The sequence below is a fragment of the Nuphar pumila genome, chromosome 2, assembly GCF_984573655.1.
Source record: "Nuphar pumila chromosome 2, dmNupPumi1.hap1.1, whole genome shotgun sequence".
NCBI lineage: Eukaryota > Viridiplantae > Streptophyta > Magnoliopsida > Nymphaeales > Nymphaeaceae > Nuphar > Nuphar pumila.
In genome coordinates, this window is record NC_143250.1 from 127553388 (window position 1) to 127576202 (window position 22815).

Genomic DNA, 22815 nt, shown 5'->3' on the forward strand with positions numbered 1-22815 from the left:
TTCTGGATCCTAAGATGGAATTGGAGTTAAATTCAGAAGATGAATCAAGAATCTCAAAGTTAAATTGAACTTTGATTTTGATTGGAGTCTTGAATATAAAATGGATTTGGAATTTCAGAGTTAATTTGAACTTTGAAATCTGATCTGAATTTGAATAAAAGGGACTTTGAAATCTCAAAGTTAAATTTGAACTTTTGAGATTGAAAACGAAATTGAATTTGAAAATGAAGAGGATGAATTGGTTTTTTATAAGAATTGAAGATAGATTGAAGAAGATATTTACATTACTTGGAGTTTTGAAAAAGAAAAATTTGAAGACATGATGCAGTTCTATCCTAAATGATGAATGAATTTAAATTTTTGAAATTGGATTTTGAAAAGCTATTCCATTCTTTAAATGAATTAAAATAAGATTGAAGATATAATGCATCCTTGACTATGGTCATTGGATGTATTATATAATAATCTATATTTAAATTCAGGTGAAGAATGAAATACATTTGGTGCTTTTATAGAATTTAAAATGAAATTAACTCTCAATATACCCTGACTATGGCCATTGGTATATATTTTGAGTCAATTTTAAGTTAAATTCTAATAAAAGGAGAAAATATTTAAGGAAATATGATGAATTTTGAAAATGGATCCAGTGTGGATCCAGTATTATTTTGTAAAAGATAAAAATGCTAAGTTTTGTCCACACCCTGACTATGGCCATTGATGTGGATCATCAACTTAGAATTAATTTACCTCTTACAAAATGGTGCACGTGCCATTCGTGTTTCACCATTGTGAGAATTTTGAGGAATAAAGGAAGAAATGCATGAATACAAGTAATTCAAGGTATTTTACAATGCTCATTCATTCTATCTAAGACTGGAAATGTAAATTCTTATTCAAATCTAGCTATTACAACTCGAATCTGATTAAAAATTTGAAAGAATTTCCAAGAAGATAGCTATTTTCATGTATTTCCTGCAAAACACTTAGTTAGCACCATGTAAATATAGAAGGAAATGGAAGATATTGCATTGAAAATGCAGATGCATATGCTTATGCCTATCCTAATGGAGGATATATATACAAAATGCTAATCTCAAATCTAAAATTCATATGGAAAGCTTTATGTTGAGGAAAAAATATGTATGTGAATATGATGGAGATTTATATGGAAAAGGCGTAAGCAGCACTTTAAGCTAAATAAAATAAAAAAAAAGAGGTATATATCTGCTAAAGGCCAATGAAGTCCTATATGGGAGGGTATATACAATGGATGAAGGCAAGAACCAGGATAGTCCAAGGTGAACTGTCCTAAAATGTGACAGCCATAGCTATTTGTGGGGAGCTACTATGAAAATGGAAGGTCCTAGTGGCTTTTTGTGAACCACTTGTAAGAATTCACAGTTTGTAGCAAGTCTATCTATAATGAATATGTTATAGTACCCATCTGGAAAAGAGATTTCAACTTTATAATGCTACTCAGAGGGGAGGGCTGGAAATGCAGTGCTGTTGATGGTGACAGCAGGGGCTATGTGCCTGTACTGCATATGTAACAGCAGGAAAAGAAGGGGAAGATAGTGTAATGACCTATTTGGTGATGCTGTGAATGATAGTGGAGTGTAGGACATACCTGGAAGATGCTGAACGAGAATCGTAGAAGGGCTGGTGATGAGTAATATACAGGGATTAGTGAAGTGCTGGAAGTGACTAGCGAGATTACAGCAGTTGGTTTTACGACAAATGTTGTTGTTATGTATGGAGCAGAATGCATCTGTTGAACTTGTGGAATCTATTGTGGGATGAAAACTTGAGAAGGTATGATTATACTTGTATGTAAGTATTGGTTAAGTGGGGATGTAGGGGATACACAAGGTGATTATAGCAAGATTTAAAACAGAAAATGATAAGGGCTGATGACACTGTAGTATTGCAGGGATGATAGGAAGCTGGAAGTTGCTGAAGCAATAGACAAGAGGTGTTACCATGAACAATGTGTGACAACAGTGTTATGTTATGAAGAACCGGGTTATTTTGCAGTAACATGCCATGATATGGATGTATGTAAGGGAAGTGTAACAGTGAAGGGTGATTGTAATAGAAAGTGGCTGAAGGCCAATGAAAGGTTTGCAAACATATTACAAGAAAATGACATAGCCAGAACTTATGAAAAAAAAATGAATGCTACATCAAAAGAAGATGAAATGAAGATTCGTGGCTCTTACCTGTGCTTTTCTCTTGAAACCTGAAAGAACTGGTCGCAAGATTAGCTATTTATAAAGTTTCCATGAACTGGAAAACATGTGTTTGTCTCAATTTCAGTTCAGCTCTTGTTCCCACTCAGATGACATGAATCTTTACATACCCTATCTCATATTATCACAAAAAATAAAAATAGCTCATAATGAATGGAATTTGGAAATTATAATATGTACTTGAGTCATCCTGTCAATGCTTGTAACTAATAAGCAACATCAGATAATTAAGGAAAATAAAATAGATCACAAATACAGAAGGTACAGCATTTCTGCCTTTGTATCTTGCAATATTCCCACTGAAACTATTGTCTTCCGAGCTGCTGATTGCAGTCATCAACAGGCCTCCTGGAATTATTTCAGCGAATTCGTGAGATCTCTAATGCCCGGTAACATTGAGCTTCTGCTCAGGAGCCCTTTTGCTTGGTTAATCAGTCGATTATCAAGATGAGACCAAAATATCATGTAAACTTGAAATTGATGTGGCTGATACGTCTGCCTCAGAATCAATATTATAGAGGTCCCCTTTGTGGACACACTGATATTTCTTCAACATTTCTCTTTTTTTTTTTTATACATGTAAGGCGAAGAGATGCAGATATGGTGGGTGGTGTGTGAGATGTGGCAAGGAGAACAAGAGCTTCAGCACATGAATTTTGCAGCAAATAACAGAACACAGATTTCTAATCAAGTCTGCTCTGAATAGCTTTGACAACGTATAACAATATCCAAGATAAACCAGAAGAAGATGGAATGAAATGAAGCTAACATCCATACCGATAAAACAAATGAAATTGACTACTGAAGTATATGTGATGGATCAAAACGACTTATGAACAATGAATTTCAATAAAGAAGAAAGTGCACGGTGGATAAATTATGAATGATACAGGATACTTGGCACCGAGAAAGATAAGTAATAAAAAAATGATTACAACTATGGGTAATACATGGGGTTGATGGAAGACTATTGCTGGGATGAACCCGGTCTGACACTAGATCAGAGCGGATTCACCATGGAGATTTACTCCAGACTTAACTAATGAAATGACACTATCCCCAAAGTCATAGCAGAGGCATGACCTAATATATATCCTAATCTGTAGGTGTGAGCACAGACAGGATTCTTCCAGTCATTTAGTATCATCTTAATAGTAATACAACTAGATGGAGAGAACTTGCTCGTAATTGAGAGGCTAAAACTATTTGGATATCTGAACAATTCTATTACTTGGGTGTGCAGATTCAACACAGCTGGGAATGAGGCTCACTATGATTTCTTCCTCATCCTTTTCTCTTTTTTTTTTTTAGAAGGAGACTTGAAAACGCTAATGAAGATACCAAATTTAACAATGGTGCGGAGTGATGAATATAGCTTATGAATCAAGAGGCATTAACTAAATTACGGGATTCCAGAAATAGAAAGAAGCAATCGGAGGTGCTGTAAACAAAATGTGAAGGATATATATAAAACAACAAAATAAAACAAACAGATGGCAGCATTAACTTGCACAAGACTAGGAGATGCGATTAAAACATGCGATCATTAGGTGTTTGAACATGATTCAGTGCAAATCCCTTTATCAGTAGAACGATCCTAACCTATTCTCATGGAATTAAATCGGAAGAAAGAAACGAGAAAGGGAAAATGAGAAAGAGAAGGGAAAAAAAAAGTAATAATACACAGAGGAATAAATCACGAAAGAAATGTAGAAATTCCAAAATAAACTAAGAAGGCAAAGAAAAAATGTTGGAATATTTCATTCCTTTACTGTCGCATGTCTGTAGCTCGAATTTGTTATATACAAACCGAGTTTACAGAGGCTGCGTGAATAAGGCAAAAGCAAAGAAGAAGATGATCCAACAGGGGAGGAGTTGAATGATCTTACCTGTTGCAAATCTTTAGCTGAAGAGGGAGTGGCACCTTCAGAATCGTGGCCGATTGGATTTTTGAGGGAAGAGATGAAAATGGCGCTTGGCTGTGGAGCTTTCTTCCCAACCAAAATAAAGGGGAAAGGGGGAAGGATAAAAGGGGTGATCCTTTATGGTGCGCACTTCCACTGGACTTTCAGAGGTTGCCGACGACCTTCTGCTTCAGCCCACCGAAAAGGGGAAATGGAGATTAGGGGAAGAAGAGGAAGATCGTGAAGACAGAAATATGAAGGGGTAAAGAAGCGGTCTTGTGAAAGAAGAGGGAAGGTGCGGGGGTAGAAAACGATAGCAGAAATAGGGGTGAAGAGGCAATTGCAATGGAAGCCAGAAGAGGGAAGGGTGAAGATGGATCCCGATGCATGAAGAATAGAAGGGTGCTGGGGTGAAAACGGGTGACCTTTAGGGTTTCTTGAAGGTGGTTTATGTAGAGGGTGGAGGATCCTTCTAGAAAAGGGGGAGCCTGCGGCTGATGGAGGCGTGAAGGAGAATCCGGTAGTTGAAGATGAGGGGTTGAGGGAAGAAGGAGTTGTTGCAGATGGAGGGTAGGCAAGAGAGAAGGGAAGTGCGCAGGAGTGATCCGTTGTGGATTTTCCAAATTTCCAAAAGAAGGCCTCCTTTGAAAGTATTTTTGTAAAAAGAGTGGTTCAAGAGAGGTTTTTGGCAAAAATTCAAATTTTCAAGTTTTAAAACCTTTTGTTTTCCCCAATTTTTCGATTTTTGCATCATTTTCCATTTTTTGTAGTTTTGTAGTAGAAAACTAAGATTTTAAAAAAGAAAACTAAGTTTTAAACACTAACTTTTTTGTATTTTTCCGAGAAATATTTACAAAAAGTATTTTTCTAAGAATTTCCGACCATTTCGGGGAAATTTCTTCAGAAGAATGGGTTTGGACCCAAGTTTTGAGAAAATGTTCAAGTTTTGACACTCGAATCAAGAAATATAATGTGATGGACCCAAACGGATGTCGAATGGACTATCCGAGCTATTTAAAGGCTATTTTTGGTATTTTTTATAATTTTAATTTAAAATTTGAACAAGGAGACTCAGATTTGGATCTGGACAATGGATCCTGATCCAAAATCAATTTAAACATATGAAATGAATTTAGATTCAGTAAAATTTGAGAAATGAACTGGAATTTAGATTTGAAATGACTCATTTACTCAAAGATGGATTTAGAGGCAAGAAGGGAATATTTAAAAGAATTTGAAAATTTTGGGGTGTTCACACTATTACTTAGGTGCTACCATAACTTTCGCAAGGATATTTTATCTTGTGATATATCCTTCTATCAGTTTTTTATAGCTCATCTTGGAGAGTGGTAGATCACATAGGATATTCTTTGAATTGAGCATCACTTCCATTTCTACTGAATAAGAAATGAAGAATTTCTTTGATGTTGATGGGTCCCTTCTACATAGTGACTTATCATCCTAAAAGGTACATAAGATAATTTTCTCAACTACAAGACATTCCTCATAACAAAGTTGTAGAGGAGAGGCTCCATTAACATCAACTTGGTGCAGCTTGAGACATCCATCTTGACAGCTTGAATGGAACATGGAATGATATGATGGAGTTTATAGATTTTTCGGGCTCTTCTACCTAATGATGCTTGGTGGAAGAACGTGAAGCCACAATTTGAAAAATGAAGCTTAATTTATTCCAACCTACCATTTGAACATGTGCTTTATGATTGTAACACCCCGATCTGGAACCTCAAGAGTTCGAGTTCGGTTGGTATTACTTCCCAAATGAAAGAGTGCAAAGCTTACACAGAGAAAATGTGGCTAAAAAAAACTTTTCATTTTATTTCCATAATCAACTTTTTCTTACAATGTTCATCATTCATAACAGAATAAAAGCAATTACAATTTATTCAATGACAAGGAAAAAAAATTATACCAAATGCTCTGCTGAAACTGCTCACACTCAAATCATCTTGTAAATCTAATACAGTCTCGACTGTATCCAATATATGGGAGGGATCTGGCACGTACTTCCGCAACATGGAACACGTTATGAATTCGAGATAAGGAAGGTGGTAGAGCTAACCGGTATGCTGCCTGACCAACCCTCGCAAGTATCTCAAATCGTCCAATATATCTGGGGTTCAACTTTCCCCTTCGACCAAAACGCATTACTCCCTTAAACGGAGATATCTTTAAAAACACGTGATCACCTTGCTCAAATTCCAACTCACGATGTCTTTTATCCGCATAACTCTTCTGTCGACTTTGTGCTGTGAGCAGACGCTCTTGAATGAATCTCACTTGGTCTGTCATTCGCTGAACCATCTCTGGCCTTAACAAACTCCTTTCTCCGACTTCATCCCAACACAAGGGAGTTCGACATCGTCGACCATACAATGCCTCAAATGGATCCATGCCTATATTTGCTTGAAAGTTGTTGTTGTAGGCAAACTCCATTAATGGCAAAATATCATTCCACGAGTCGCTATACTCCAAACTACATGCCCGGAGCATGTCCTCAAGGGTCTGAATGGTTCGCTCTGACTGACCATCTGACTGAGGCTGAAAAGTTGTACTCATTTTTAATTGTGACCCCATAGCTTCTTGAAAGCTTTGCCAAAATCGTGATGTGAACTTCAAATTTCTATTTGAAACAATTGAATCAGGTACTCCATGAAGTCTAACAATCTCTCTAATAAACAATTGAGCCAATTGGTCACACGAGTGAGTTGCCTTACAAACTAAAAAATGGGTTGACTTAGTTAGCCTGTCGACAATCACCCATATTGAATTCATCCCATTTTTCGTCTTTGGGAGCCCCGAAATGAAGTCCATTGATATATCCGCTCACTTCCACTCGGGTATGGGAAGTGGTTGCAAAAGACCACCTGGTCTTTGGTGCTCAATCTTCACCTGCTGACATACTAGACATTTGCTAACAAACTCAGCAATGTCTCTCTTCATACCACTCCACCAAAACGTATCTTTCAGATCTCGATACATTTTAGTGCTACCGGGATGGATGGCATATCTAGAATGATGTGCCTCTTCCAACAATTGATTTCTAAGTTAATCATTCTTAGGAATGCACACTCTCTGATGAAATCTAAGAAGTCTTTGATCATCAATTTTGAATTCTGATTCTACACTTTCTGAAATCTTCTTTCTTACTTGCATAAATTCTGGGTCTAAGGGTTGCTTTTCCTATCGCACAATTCTGACTTTGATATGGTTTGCACGAATAATAATCGACCTGGTAAGCATTGAGCTTCTGCCTTATGATGAGCCACCGAGGAAAATAACTCCCAATCTGCAAGTCTAGCTAGAGCTCCTGCCTTTCTGCTAAGAGCATCAGCGACTACATTCACCTTACCCGATGATATTTTAGCTCGAAATCATAATCTTTCAGAAATTCCAACCATCTCCTTTGCCTCAAGTTCAAATCTTTCTGAGAAAACAAATACTTAAGGCTTTGATGGTCGGTAAAGACCTCAAATTGCTCGCCATAGAGATAGTGCCTCCATATCTTAAGGGCAAAAACCACCACTGCTAGCTCCAGATCATGCGTCGGATAGTTGACTTCATGAGTTTTGAGCTGACGAGATGCATAAGCTATCACCTTTTCGTGTTGCATCAAAACACAACCCAATCCTTTGTGAGAGGCATCGCTATAAATAGTGAAACCTCCAGATCCAGAAGGTAAGACCAACACTGAAGCAGTGGTCAAACGCTTCTTTATCTCTTGAAAACTTTGCTCACATTTCTCATTCCACTCGAACTTTACATCTTTCTTTGTGAGCTTTGTCATAGGAGCCGCCAACAAGAAAAAACCTTTTATGAATCATCGGTAGTACCCAGCTAATCCCAAGAAGCTGCGAATCTCAGTAGGATTCTTGGGTCTTGACCAATTGGTGACTGCTTCAATCTTTGCAGGGTCTACCATAATCCTGTCTTTAGAAACAATGTGTCCAAGAAAGGACACTTGTTCTAACCAAAAAGCACACTTAGAGAATTTGGCATAGAGCTGGTGTTCTCTAAGTGTCTGCAGAACTATCCTCAGATGCTCTTCGTGTTGCTCATTCGAGGTAGAGTATATGAGGATGTCATCGACAAATACCACAACGAACTTGTCCAAATAGGGTCTGAAGACTCTATTCATCATGTCCATGAAGGCAGCTGGTGTGTTAGTCAGACCAAAAGGCATGACCATAAATTCATAATGGTCATATCTTGATCTGAATGTTGTCTTAGCCACATCTTCCTTCTTAATTCTCAGTTGATGATAACCTGATCTCAAATCTAACTTCGAGAAGCATGTCGCTCCTTGCAGTTGATCGAACAAATCATCAATTCTCGGCAATGAGTATTTATTCTTTATGGTTACTGCATTCAATTGACGATAGACAATACATATACGCATTGATCCATCCTTCTTCTTCACAAATAAAATTGGAGCACCCCAAAGAGATACTGAAGGTCGAATAAATCTTTTCTCCAATAACTCCTGTATTTGCTCATTGAGTTCCTTAAGTTCTACAGGTCCCATCCGGTAGGGAGCCTTCGAAATGGGTGTTGTTCCCAAAACTAGATCGATTTGAAATTCAATCTCCCGATCAGGAGGGAGACCTGGTAAATCTTCTGGAAAAACATTATCATATTCACGAACTATGTCTACATCTGATATTGAGAGGTCTTCTTTCTCTTCGGTTTTCATGTATGCCAGGAATCTCATGCATCCCTTTTCAATATATATGTTGGCCTTTAAACAAGATATGATAGCCGGCTTAGGTAACTTTCTAACACCCTGGTATGTGAAAGTTGGAGTATGGGGTATTTGAAAGCTGACACACTTTCTTCTACAATCGATAGTGGCATGATGGTCTGACAACCAATCCATGCCAAGAACAACATCTAGATCTTTGAAGTCGAGTTGCAACAAGTTCACAGGCAACTCGTGATCTTCGATTTTTACAACGCAGTTAGAATACACAGTATCCACAATGGTTGTTGCTCCTATAGGTGTCTCTATTAAATAAGAAACACTCAATCGAGAAGGTGTCACTGGCAACCATTTTCCAAAAGCTGAAGAAGTAAAACTATGTGTGGCTCTTGAGTCGAATAATACACGAGCAAGAACACCAGAAATAAAAAGTGTACCTTCAACCACTTCAGGGTTGGCAAGAGCTTCTTGGAGAGCAGTCGCATAGGCGCGACCTGGTATTGTTGGCTTCGGCTTTGGCGAGGCGTTGTTTCTTCGATCAGGCTGTGGGCAATCATTGGCATAATGACCCATCTGCTGGCAGTTGAAGCATTTCATGTTCCTCAAGTCGCATTTACCCTCGTGCCTCTGGAGACCACAAGTCTTACAAGCATTATCCGACTGGGCCGGCTTCTGAAACCTTTGCCGCTTGGCTTGTTGATTGCCTGCATACTTGACTTGCTTACCCTGGTTCTGACCAGGGTTTTGTCCTTCGAACTGCCTCTTGTTGCCTTGCTGGAATCTTTCTTTGGAATGAAACTTCCTTCTAGAGGATTCTGCTATGTTGTCACCGTTGTGCTGGGTCTTCTCTTCTGTCTTGGCTTTTTCTTTCACTTGCGGTTTCTCAGTTGTCCGCATCTCCCAAAACTCGTACCTGGAGGCATAGTCTACAAATCGGCTGTATTTCTTTATTTGCTATGGCCCGACCAACCTCAAAATTTCGGGCCTCAAACCCCTCTCGAACCTCCTGCACTTCTCTTTCTCGTTTGCCACCAAAGACTTGGCAAAACGAGAGAGAGAGTTGAAATGTGCGGTATATTGGGCGACTGTCATATCACCCTGCTTCAACTTTCTGAACTCTTCTTCCTTTTCCACCCTCTGACACTTTGGAAAGAATTGCCTGAAAAATCTTCTGACAAAAGTGGACCAAGGCAAGTAAGTGTCTGGCTCCAAGGTGCCCCTAATGGATCTTCGTCAGTGCTCTGCATCGCTGGTCAGATTGGATACAGTTATCCATACCTTCTGATCTTCTGGACATTGGATAACATCTAATGCCTTCTCAACTTGCATCAGCTAATTCTCTGCCACGACACCGTCAGGAGTGCCATCGAAGAGTGGAGGCTGCATATTCTTGAACCTCTCCGCCCATGAGGTGATACCCGAAATCACCGTCTGTTGTTGGCTTTGTTGGGCACAGGTCGTTTGCAAGAGCTCATACAATATGCGGCTGGTGGTGTACTCTGGCGGTATTCTCGTACTCTGACTCATTGGGGATCCATGTGGGATCTCCATACTTTCTTCTCTACCTTCACGGGGAGTATATCTCTCTGGTGTGTGAGTTGTCGCGTGGCTCCCCTGAACTCGTGCCCCTTCCGTAGTAGGGGATGATGAGGGTGCCCTTCGCGACGGCCCGCCAAGGATTTCCCTTTCTCGCCTAGCTGTTGTCGTGTCCTTGAAAAGATAAGAAGTTTCTCTGCGAGTAGCTATTTGTACTGCAGTAAAATTATCACTTAACATCACATGTTTCATTGGATTCTCACAAGATTTTATCACATCTCACGCAATAAAATTATTTATTTTATTTCATTCAAAAAGAAATCTCATACACGTACGAGAATCATAATAAGCAAGAAAAAGAAAGAACAGTGCAATAAATAATGTGACTAATAAGTAAACTAGCTACTCCTAATCACTCTTTTATCCATCCGAAGCAGGGCCTGTTCCTTGTATTCCCTTGAGTCTCAGGAGGAGCGTTCAAGTCGTACTGAGGTGAAGCAGAAGTGTACGTTGGTGAGGAAGATGTATGGGTAGGTGTGGCAGGAGTGTAAGTAGGTGATGCTGAATCATCACTTGGGTCTTCATCCTCGCCTTCCTCTTTCGAGTTTCTCAAAATTTCTCGTCCCTGCCCAAACCCTGGGTCACTTCGGTTGGCTTCCACTGCCCGACGAGCTGCTTTGGCTGCTTGGAATGCAGCTCTCCGAGTTTCTTCAGACAGAAACTCTTGGAATTGAGGTGGAACCCTCGGGTTTCCCCCACTCATGGCAGCCGCATATTCAGCTCGGGACATATGTCGTCCCCGTGAGCTGGTCATACAAGACCCTCCCCGAGGCACAAAGTTTGTGTTCGGAGCTGCTCTCCTCCCAATTCTTCCTCGAGCTACCATCTGATTTCCTCCCATCTGCCCACGTGCCGACCTTGCTCTCTGACAGTTGCATAGGTGATTCCTCTTTCGTATGGTGGTGGGTGTGGCCCTTGGGTAGTGTAGGGAAAGTTCTGATGGTAGGAGTCTCGATCTCCAAGTATGATGTAGATCGGAGGAGGCTGTGGCGTTAACTCTCTAACCACTTGAGTCATGCTCGTGATGACTCCAGTAACCATTGTCATTGCGGCGAAGAATTCCTCTCTTCCTACCATGGGAGGCTCAGCAGAGTCTTGAGTCCGTGAGACTTCATTGTTTCCTTGTTCGTTAGTCATTCCTAATTACGTAATAATTTAATCACTAACATGTATTATTCAAGCAGAGACTTACATCTTGTCATTGAGTCTTATTATGAATGATAAACAGCTTTTCTGTGTAAACCTGTCTCTGATACCACTTTGTAACACCCTGATCTGGAACCTCAAGAGTTCAAGTTCGGTTGGTATTACTTCCCAGAGGGAAGAGTGCAAAGCTTACACAGAGAAAACGTGGCTAAAAAAAACTTTTCATTTTATTTCCATAATCAACATTTTCTTACAATGTTCATCATTCATAATAGAATAAAAGCAATTATAATTTATTCAATGACAAGGAAAAGAAATTATACCAATTGCTCTGCTGAAACTGCTCACACTCTGACTGATACTAATGCCTGAAACCTACAGTTGTAATTAAACAAGAATGGGGGTGAGTCTACAACCCAGTAAGAAATAATTATAAGTAAATAAACAAACAATTTACAAATGTAGTGGGCTTTAAGCCCCTAGTCTTATTTTAGTTCTCGATACACCACACATGTTTGTATATTTTAATTACCCCCATTATCGTTCTCAAATACTCCCTCTTTCTCTCAACTATCACTAGGCTGGCTATACCGATAATAGTCATTTATGGGCGTAGCAATCCTATAGAACACCCCAATTCTACATATTGGCCAGACAATGAACCATACACTCCCAGTGGTCCCCAGACCACCAGGCACTGCAGTGAACCACCACGGGGACTCCACCAGTAGCTAGCCGGGAGGTCAAGCTCTCAATCTCGGCATGGTTCATGCTACATCCTAACCATGATGGTTATCAACCATCTAGGGTCCTCTAGAGTCTCAAACCAGTGTGAATGAAATCCTAAGTCATAACTATGTTCACACATTGAACAATATTCTCAATTTATAGTTCACTCGTTCTCGCACGAGTGGTGTCATGACTAATCACAACAATCTCATTTTTTTATCTCTTGATGACGTTAGGACTCACACCGCTCTCACTTAGCATGCAATGATATAGTGACTCTACATCATTAAATCACCGACGATCCACTCTCCATGGTGACTGCACTTTTGTCGCGAACCAGATAGCCCTTGCCACAGGTCGCCACTTCCGGGATTTAAAGGGTACTGCATGCTGAACTCTACATATCCATTCATACTACATGAATGAACTAAATGAGACTCTAATCTAAACTTAATCTCATCACAATGCATGATATTAATGATCAATTAGACATGCAATCTTAAACACAATCGCCTTCTATCATGCATGACATATTAAAACTAACATGCATATCACAATAAACATGTATTTAAATTAACTCATAATGTCAAGCATGGAATTTATGCATGTCATGGTCTTATTCAAAGCTATCATGCTAATCACATAAAATCTATAGCACTACGATAACAAGCAACGTGAAAAAGGTTTATTCACATCTAAAGTTACTTATAATATCCCTTACCTCAACTGTGGACACTCTGCTCTCTCCGAAATCAAGTTTCACGAAGCTCTAACAATGGGATTTGGTCATTAAAGCAACATATTTAGATTAATTCACGAAACCTCTTACCAAATTACCAAATTACCCTTCACAAATCTTACTCAAGAAACCACGGTTTTTGTATTACTAGTTTGACTGAAATTCATAGACCAATGAATTCCCCTCTTCAATACGAATCCAACGCACCAAACCTCACTCAATTCTGAGTTCTCGACCACTCAAAACGCAACACGTAGCCCCCCTGCCTGCTCGCATATCTCGCACTTTGCATTGACAAGAGTCTTTTATTAAAAACCCCCATTGAAATAGAAGTGATTTTTTAATAAGCAACTCTTTTTAAACTCCTCCTGAACATGGCACTGATTTTATTCTAAAAAACTGCTGATCTGTCCTTTAAATTGGAGGCAAACAATTTTCACGTTAACATTGGCCCTTGATGATCAACACAACATTCTGCAAAATGCATATATGCCCTTGGAAGAAAATGTTGGACTATATTTTTGTTTTTGTTTTTAGATAATCTAACGAAAAAACCCTCCATCTGCGACCGCACATTGGTTGACCTCCGGTCGGTAAAACCCATGACCATGAGGTCCCCTGGTACACCGGGCTTCGACCTTGGGGCAAATTAAGGAGGCCACCCGTGGGTTTTGAATTTGTGAGGTTCATCAACTTGGTGACATTCACAAGTAGTCCCTACTGCCATGTGAGTGGAGAAAATGTTGGTCTGCATGTTTTACAAGCTCATAAAAGCCACAAGCATTAAGGGAAAGTAACTCCTCCAAGTGTTGTGTGTTACGGGGGGAGACTCCAGTAAGCCAAAATGGAAATCCAGATTATCTGTAAAAAGGCAATCGAAAACTGTGAAAGAGATTCAAAGTTTTAAAAGATGTCCTGGGGGTCGTCCTTTATAAGCGCTCCTCAGCATGAAGAAAAAACTGGGTATTTTTTGAGCTTTCAAGTTGGGGTTCCCTGCTTCTCATTTCTCAGGGCAGAAGCAGAAGCAGCAGCAGCAGCATGTAGGAACTAAATTGTTGAATGGATGTCCATTCCCAAAGGACACCTTATATTAGAGTTAAAATTTTGCAGTAGGAACAGGAATGGCCGTATGGAAGAACGTGGACCATGCATGTTTCACGGTTCGTACAAACTCTGTGCATTCAAAGTAGACCCATTTTCAGCAGTTGGATGCATTCTTTTTCATAGAAATAACTCCTTTTTGTTTTTTGTTTTGTTTTTTTCTGGATTAGATTAGCTTTCAACAAAACCATATCAGACAGGTTTAATTCTCAAAAGACAAACCTGCTGTAAGAGCTCCATGAGAGGAGGGTCCTACTTGAAAATATGAATACCTAATGCCTGGATATCAACAAAGTAAAAGGTTTGGTACAAAGCCATTATAGAGATGGCAGAGCCTTAACCAGCACAGATACTTTTTTTTTTTATGGGCTTACCAATTTTCTGTTTTGACCTTCAGGGGATACGACACAACATGTGTTGATTACCTAAAAACGATCTAAACCAATGTTGTGAGTATTGGCTCAAGTGAATCGTTCTGAATCAGCCCAAAATTATTAAAATATTAAGTGTCAATCAGAACGTTACACGTGTTAAACCTATTAAAATAATATTAAAAAATAATTTTCAAGTATTTTTATATTTATTAAAAAATAGCAGATTCAGGAGCGAAGTCGGCTACAGGCCGATACTGACAACATTTTTCTAAACGCATTTGAGAGTTGAAGTCTTAATTGTGATTCATTCAAACAAGAAATTCATTTGGGCTTTAGACTTTTTTCATTTCAAACACACCTAAACTGATCAAAACTTTGACAAGTTCGTAGTTGTACACCATGAAAGACAATTTCATTTGAACTCTTTATTATTATTATTATTATTATTATTATTATTATTATTATTATTATTATTATTATTATTATTATTATTCCTTAAGATTGACTGGAAAAGTCTCATCAGAGTGCGCAAAAAACATGCCCTATGAACGAAAGTTACAATTATATCATTCTACCAAGAGGTTAAGGACAAGATCGACGACCGCAGTGGAAGAACATGGAGAAAACCCACTTATTGAATTTCTAATTTTTAGTCCACCATATAAACAATCGAGAGAGTGTTGGCGTATCTTTAAAACAGAACCGGAATATAAAAAAAATGATACATACCGGTAGACACCGTGGACAAAGCGACGTGTAGGTGCTCGGCATACCGGTAGACACCGTGGACAAAGTGATGTGCAGGTGCTCGGCATTCTCTTCAGCCTATCAACGCCCACAATGAGCTCAAGCCTTTGAGTCAATGGTGAGCAGGACCCTAAACCCAATGAGGAAAAACAATGACAACCCGGCTGCTCTCATCAAGCAGCCATGCCTTTATTTATACTGAGAGGAAAGTGGGAGTTATAAAATGTGAACCCTTTCACATTTACGTAACCCTTTTCCCACTAATTCTCACTAATTGCCCACTAACCCTTTCATTTGTGTCAAACTGAGTCATACTTAAGGTTGGACCCAAACCAATCGTCCAACATTCTCCCATTTGACCTATTGATAAAAAAGGCACAAAATTGATGGTCATATCGTTATTTCGATTTAGTTCTTCATGTGGGTTCACATGCTATCCGGTATCACAAGAATGAATCGTATGAGTCATGGAGATGAAAACTTCTTTATGAAATGTTATATTTTCAACAATACAATTTGTTTTTCAGTGCTTTAGCATGTTAAGGTTACCTTTATGAATAGGTTAGTCTCTAACTCATTTTATTTGTCTTTTAATATTGTTATTCTACTATTCTCTCTAACCAAATGAGATATTCTTTATACAAAAACAACAATACCTAAAGTCATAGAGAATCAATTCAGTTTCACAAATGTGATCACATATAATCATAATGTATTATCATACATCAGAAGAAATCAAACAGATCCATCCCCTTTACATGTTGAGAATAAAATCCTGGTGCTAACCTTTTAGTAAAGGCATTCACAGTCATTTTCTTCGTACCGATTGTATCAATACATATCAGATGATTCTCAGTCCTTTCTTTAACAACAAAGTACTTTAACTTCATGTGTCGACACAAGGTTGAGTTCTTATTATTATTCAAAAAAGGACATGGATGCTTCATTATAACAAAAGATCTTTAGTGCTCTCTCAATAGAGTTCACAATCCCAAGACTCATAATGAAGTTTCTTATCTAAATGGCCTGAGATAAAGTCTTGTATAGAGCAATGAATTTCACCTCCATGCTATGAGCAATAGTTGTAGACTGTTTTTCGCTTCTCCATGAGACAGCACTATCTGCTAATAAGAAGATGTATCCAGTAGTAAACTTTCTACTATCGAGACATCCTCGCAAGTTCGTATCAGAGTATTCAATGACCTCTAGGTGGTCAACTTTTGTTTAGGTCAACATATAGTCTTTCCTTCCTTACAAATAGTGCATGACCTTTGTTGTCTTTCAGTGTGCAATGCATGGGTTATACTAATATCTTTCAAGTATTTTCACAGCAAATGTGATATCATGTCATGTGCATGTCTGCGCGTACTGCAAACTTTCAACCATTAAAGCATATAGGACACTTGCCATCTGAGCCTTTTTATTATCATCTTGATGACAGTTCTTTAAGCTCAATTTATCTCCTTTCACTATGACTGTCGAACCAGGAGAACAGTTCTTCATCTCATATCTTTTAAGAACCTTAAAGATATAGGATTTCTGAAAGAGGTCAATAACACTCTTAGTTCTATCACGACGGATCTCAATTCCAATGACATATGTGGCCTCACCCATATCCTTCATATCAAAATAAGAGGAAAAAAAATTATCTCATGTAATAAGCTCAAATCATTAGTTCCTAAAAAAATATCATCAACATATAAAACCAAAATTATGAACTTACTCCTACTAACCTTAAGGTATATGCATTGATCTACAATATTTTCAATGAATCAAAAGTTCATAATTACCTTATTGAACTTTTTATACCACTGGTGGGAGACTTGTTTAAGTTTTACAAACTAAATGATTTGAGTCTACACTAAAACCAAGAGGTCGTTGCATGTATACCTCTCATTTCAGATCTTCATTAAGGAAAATAGTTTTCGCATCCATTTGATGTATCACTAAATCAAAATGAGCTATGAGGGTCATGATTGTCCTCAACGATTCCTTAGTTGAGACAGGAAAAAGTCTCATTATAGTCAGTGCCCTCTATTTGTGTGAAACCATCTGCAACGAGTTTAGCCTTTTACCTCTCAACTTGACCTTTGGAGTCTGTCTTGGTCTTAAAGACTCACTTACAACCAACAGATCTGACTCCATCAGGTCGATGGTACAAGATTTCACACTTGATTCTTTGTCATAGAGTCAAGTTCTTCTTTCATGGCATTGATCCAATGTATTGATCTTTCACTTTCAATAGCTCCTGTAAAGGTGAATTGATCATCATCAATGTCTATGAAATCATTGAGCTCTTGCAAATACACCACATAATATGGATGGATAGTAGATTTTTTAGTTCTCATAGACCTCCATACAGGTGCTACAGGTTTTTCAAAATGAACTTTTATATCTTGTTGTTGTTGTTGTATACCATCATCAACAACTTGTTCTATCTAATATTAATGTTCATTGATCAGATTTTCCCTAACATTATCTAAAGAGATAATGATAAAAAAACTAAACATTTATCCTTGTAGGTATAGAATCTAAATCATGTATTTTCTCAAATTTAATACTTTGAGATGTATCTATCCCAATAGAATCATGTTCAAGAAATCTTGCTTTATATATTTCCACTATCTGTGTTGTATGAGATGGACAATAAAACCTAAAGTCCTTTGATCTTTCTGGATAACCAACAAAAAATCTATTAATTGTCTTAGGATCAAAGGCTTTTATATATGGGTTATACAATTTAGCTTCAGTTAAACATCTCCATATGTGCATATATGACAAAGAAAGTTTTTTACCTGTCTATAGCTCATAAAGACTCTTTTGGATAGCCTTCAAATGAACCTTATTCAAAATATGTGTTATTGTCATAAGAGTTTCACCTCACAAAGTCAAAAGAAAGTTTGAGTGATTCAACATCGTTGGAACCATTTCTTTAAGCGTACAGTTTCTTCTTTCAGCTACATCATTCTAGTAAGCATTACCAAGCATGGTATACTGAGGTACAACACATTTCTTTTTTAGAAACCGTGCTAATGGCCATTTTTTTTGTCTCATCTCAGTTAAACGATCATAATATTTACCACCTCTATCAAACCTAACCACTTTAATTGTGTACTCTACCTAACCACTTCACTGTTTTGTTTATTTATTTATTTCTTGAAGTCCTTAAAACCTGAAAGACTTTTGATTTTTTAAATAATAAATAAAGATACATATATCGTGAGTAATCATCTATAAATGTGATAAAATACTTTTCACTCATATAACATAGTGAAAAAGGCCCGCAAACATCTGAATTCACTATCTTCAATCTTTCATTGTTGTGTTTGGCATCTTTTTTATACGTGTTAAATTTCTTAGCCTTTATGCATTCAACACATGGTTCTTTATCTGTGAAATCAATGGAACCAAAAATTCTTTCTTTTACAAGTCTTTGGACTCTCTCTCTTTCGAGATGTGTTTTAAAATTCGATGTCAACGCAAATATGATTAATCCTCCTTTAGGCCACGTTGATTGTCAATCATTGTGTTCTTAACGGAGTGAGATTCCCGAATTTAGAATTTGGTTTTCAAACAATATAAAACATCACACACATATGCAGGACTTACATGAATATAATTTTTAATAATAATAAGCTTAAAGTTTTTAAATTTAAAAATAAAACCAAACTTATGAAGTTTTAAAATTAAAATCAAGTTTTGGCCCTTACCTTATTAGAACTGACGAATTGAACTGAAATGGCAACCAGAAATTATTTCATTGTTTTGTAGTGAGGGGTGGTGCCTCGAATGTTGTTAGCCACTTGATATTGCAAAAGAAATAGGCTAAATCTATTCGAGCATTCCTACTTCTCAACGGTAGCCTTCTATTCGGTTGTACTTTGATTGGTAAGAACGGGAGGTTCATCAATCCTAAGGGTCAAATCCAGATTCATGTAACCTACAGTGAACAATATTATTTTTTTTTAATCCGAGAAATTGGATCCGTCTAACAAGGGGATGTTACTAGAACCGTTAATGATAAAAGAACTTGATCTAACAAGGAACGAAATAAAAGACCTTATTATTTCTCAAACGAAACTCATGTTGAAAAGGTAAAAAGTGATACTTTTTATTATTTACCTTTTCTGAGACAAGCATAATTGTGTCCAGAAACCATACCTGATTTGAATCCAGATTTAGTACATAGCAGGACTTGGGTCGGGTCCAGAAACCATACCCGGTCCTAACCCGAATTCGGTTGGATCTAGATCTTGACCTAATCTAACCATATCAGACCCAGACCCAGACCATACCTTAATCCAGTTGGATCCAGATCGTGACTCAATCTTTCTAGATTAGACCAAACACAAAACCCAAATGGGTCTGGGTCAGATCCGATCACCGGTGATCAGATCTAAACCTGGAAAACAAATGGGTTCAGTTCCGATCCAGGGATTTGAGTCTAACCCAGACCTAGGATCCCAAATGGATCCGGTTCTGGTCCGAACCCACATATCGGGTCCAGATGCCAGGTCTAGATCTGGGCCTGATCCGCCTGGACCAGGGCGGGTTAATGAGATGAGGAAGGGCAAAAGCCCTATGTCCTCCTAGTTCAAGGGATGGTACCAGTGAGGCCGCCAGTGAAACAGCGACCACTGGCGAAGGTCACCCCCTCCCGGCAACGACCCCTTGACGAAACCCCCCGACTAAAGGTAAGGGTTTACTGGTTTCTTTTTTTTTATATTTGTCCACCGTCGGTGACTGTCGCCACCAACGGCCGGCCATTACAGCCGAAGATGATGGTCGATTGACGGTGACCAGTCGTTGTTGGCCACTGCCATCTTCCAGTGATTGCAATGGTCGGGAGGCTGCAGAAACAGGAAACCATGTTTCTGTCGTTTTCTATCTGCAAACGACCACCGGTTGCCTCCCGCAACCGACCACCGGTTGCCTCCCGCAACCGTCCCCAAATGTTGTCGATGATGGCGTCCTACCACCGGCATCAGCTACCCTCCACAGCAACAACGTTTGGGTGGAGGTCGGCATTGGAAAAGGCTAGAAAACTACAGAAACAGCAAACCTTGTTTCTGCAGTGATAGCCGGTTGCCTTCGGCAGCGGATCTTGTATATTGCAGGCGATAGCAGCTCAATGCCAGCAATGTTTGCAGTAAGGGGAAAACAACCGATGGGAGACGACATGATCCCCTGTTCCTGCAAACGTGCGATCGACTATACTGGCATTTGCGCCTGCACCAGTGACCAATCCGACAGAAAACAGCCGGTGGCTCAGTGCAAAAGAGGGACTCAGCCTGTAAACAAAAATCCGGTGGGTGCCATAAGAACACCGGCACACCCACATGCGCAGCGGATTGCGAGGTGTGGGCCCATAACCTAATATTGGCGTATCTTTAAAACAGAATCGAAATGTCAAAAAAAAAATGATACATACCAGTAGACGCCATGGATGAAGCATCGTGCGGGTTCTCCTCAGTCTATCGACTTTTACGATAAGCTCAGGCCTTCAAATCGATGGTGAGCAGGACCCTCAACCCAATGAGAAGACACTTTGGCTGCTCTCATCAAGTGGTCATGCCTCTATTTGTAGTGGAGTTGCATAATGTGAATCCTTTCACATTCACGAAACTTCTTTCTCACTATTTCTCACTAATTACCCACTAACCCTTTCATTAGTGTTAAATAGGATCATACTTAAGGTTGGACTCAAACCCAAATGTTCATCAGACCTTCACGTTCCAAAGGACATATGCGATAATTGTCCAGTAACTAAAAATGATGTAAAAGGACACAAATAACAATAGTAAAACCCAACAAAGTACAAAAGAAGCGGATCACTACCAGACTTCTGTACATGTTTAGGAAATCAATCCACCAAAAAATAAATGTATCAACGCTACCCACAACTCGAACTTTTCTTTACAGATTTCAAATGTGGAAATTATTGTTTTTCACTCATCTATTGAGGACAAGAAAGAATTTAATCAGCAACCTAAAAATTTCTCAGAAAAGAAACTTACTCACAGGTTCTTCCATGCATAGATGAAGAGAGAAAAGACGGCCTCCGGCTCTTCTTGGCTCAATTTGTTAAGAATGCAAGCAGTGGAAGATGAAGGGGAAGATGTGGAGATCCACGATTTGAGATGATGGTTGTCCCTCGTCCTGAACATGAAGACTGCGTGGCCAGATGAAGGATTGAAGAACCAGTCGTGCACGTCCCACAGCATGTCAACATGTAAGCCATCAACCACTATGGTCTGGTTGCCCCTAAATTTCCACAACAACCTCTTGACATGAACCACCATCTTCTTATCGATCCGAACCGACAGCCTCGGCTCCCGGAGCTCGTCGTTCTGGTTCCTGCACTCGATGACGATGTCGTGGGTGGGGCCGCACCCTGTGAACTGAGCCTTGGTCGCGTACAGGCTCTTCTTGCCCGACACATGCTCCTTGCGGGACACCAACACGGATTTGGGCAGCGGGCCCACCGAATTGGTCCGGATCCGTGCTTCCTCCGGCTTGTCGCCCAGCAGCAGCAGCAGCCGGCGGTCGGAGACGACCGCGACGAAGAAACCCTTGACGGGTTCGGGCCCTGGTCCGTACTTGGCCGAGAAGAGGTCCCAGTGGACCTCGATGGTTGAGGACCTGGCCTCAAAGGTCTTGGACCCTCTCTTCTTCCAAAAGAACCAGGATTTCATGTCAACCCTACACGCACACTGCCGAGACGAGGGATCGTCATCGAGATTGACGCTGAGGCCTTGACCCATCAGGTTCTTGCACCAGCTGACCGTTACCAGGCGCGATTGGCCGCATATCTCTGTCACGTAGAAGCAGGTCACCATGTTTTGGATGGAAGGGGAGGAGGAGGTGTGAGGGGAGCAAGAGACCTCTGAGATTTGGACCGCATTCTCGCCGAAGCAGGCTGCAAAATCTCGCATCTTTTATGCGGGCAAGAAGAGATGGGATTGTGGGTATGCTTGTTTTCGGGTTTCTCTGCAAGATTTCAGAGGCACCCCACATAGAAAATCAAAGGGAGAATCTCAGAGAGAGAGAGAGACAGACAGAGAGATGGGGGATTCGCTTTGACATATTTTCCTATTCCCTATGAAATATGAGAAGGGAAAGCTTTCTGGACTCTTTCTATTTCCCGGTAGATGTTGGGATCTGATAAGAATTAGGGAAAGAAGGTGCACGCTGTGGGATTTGGGTCATTGACAGTTTTTCATATTTCTGAGGCATAAGGGAAATATATCAGCCCTAAAGACAGGGATGAGGTTGAGGGAAGTGGGGCCCACGATTAAAAACTACCCTGGAGAGACCCACCAACTCCAACCCAACATGGCAACAAGTTCCATTTCACATATATAAATTAAAAAGATAAGGAACAGTGTAGGAACCAGCCAGTCTACAACTTGTTGAAAAAAAAAAAAAAAGGAAAGGAAAAGTGGCTCGCCTGCAGAGTATGTGGGTGAAAACCTACACCGAGAGGTGAGGAAGGAATGATTCCTCT

The 22815-nt window shown here is 39.5% G+C and overlaps 1 protein-coding gene across 1 annotated transcript; it reads right to left on the reverse strand.

Moving 5' to 3' along the window:
• Window positions 1–21081: 21081 nt before the first annotated feature.
• Window positions 21082–22507, reverse strand: LOC149847060 (uncharacterized). Its single transcript, XM_089998278.1, has one exon. It carries the CDS (start codon window positions 22241–22243, stop codon window positions 21326–21328), a length of 918 nt encoding a protein of 305 aa, XP_089854404.1. The 5' UTR covers window positions 22244–22507; the 3' UTR covers window positions 21082–21325.
• Window positions 22508–22815: the final 308 nt, after the last annotated feature.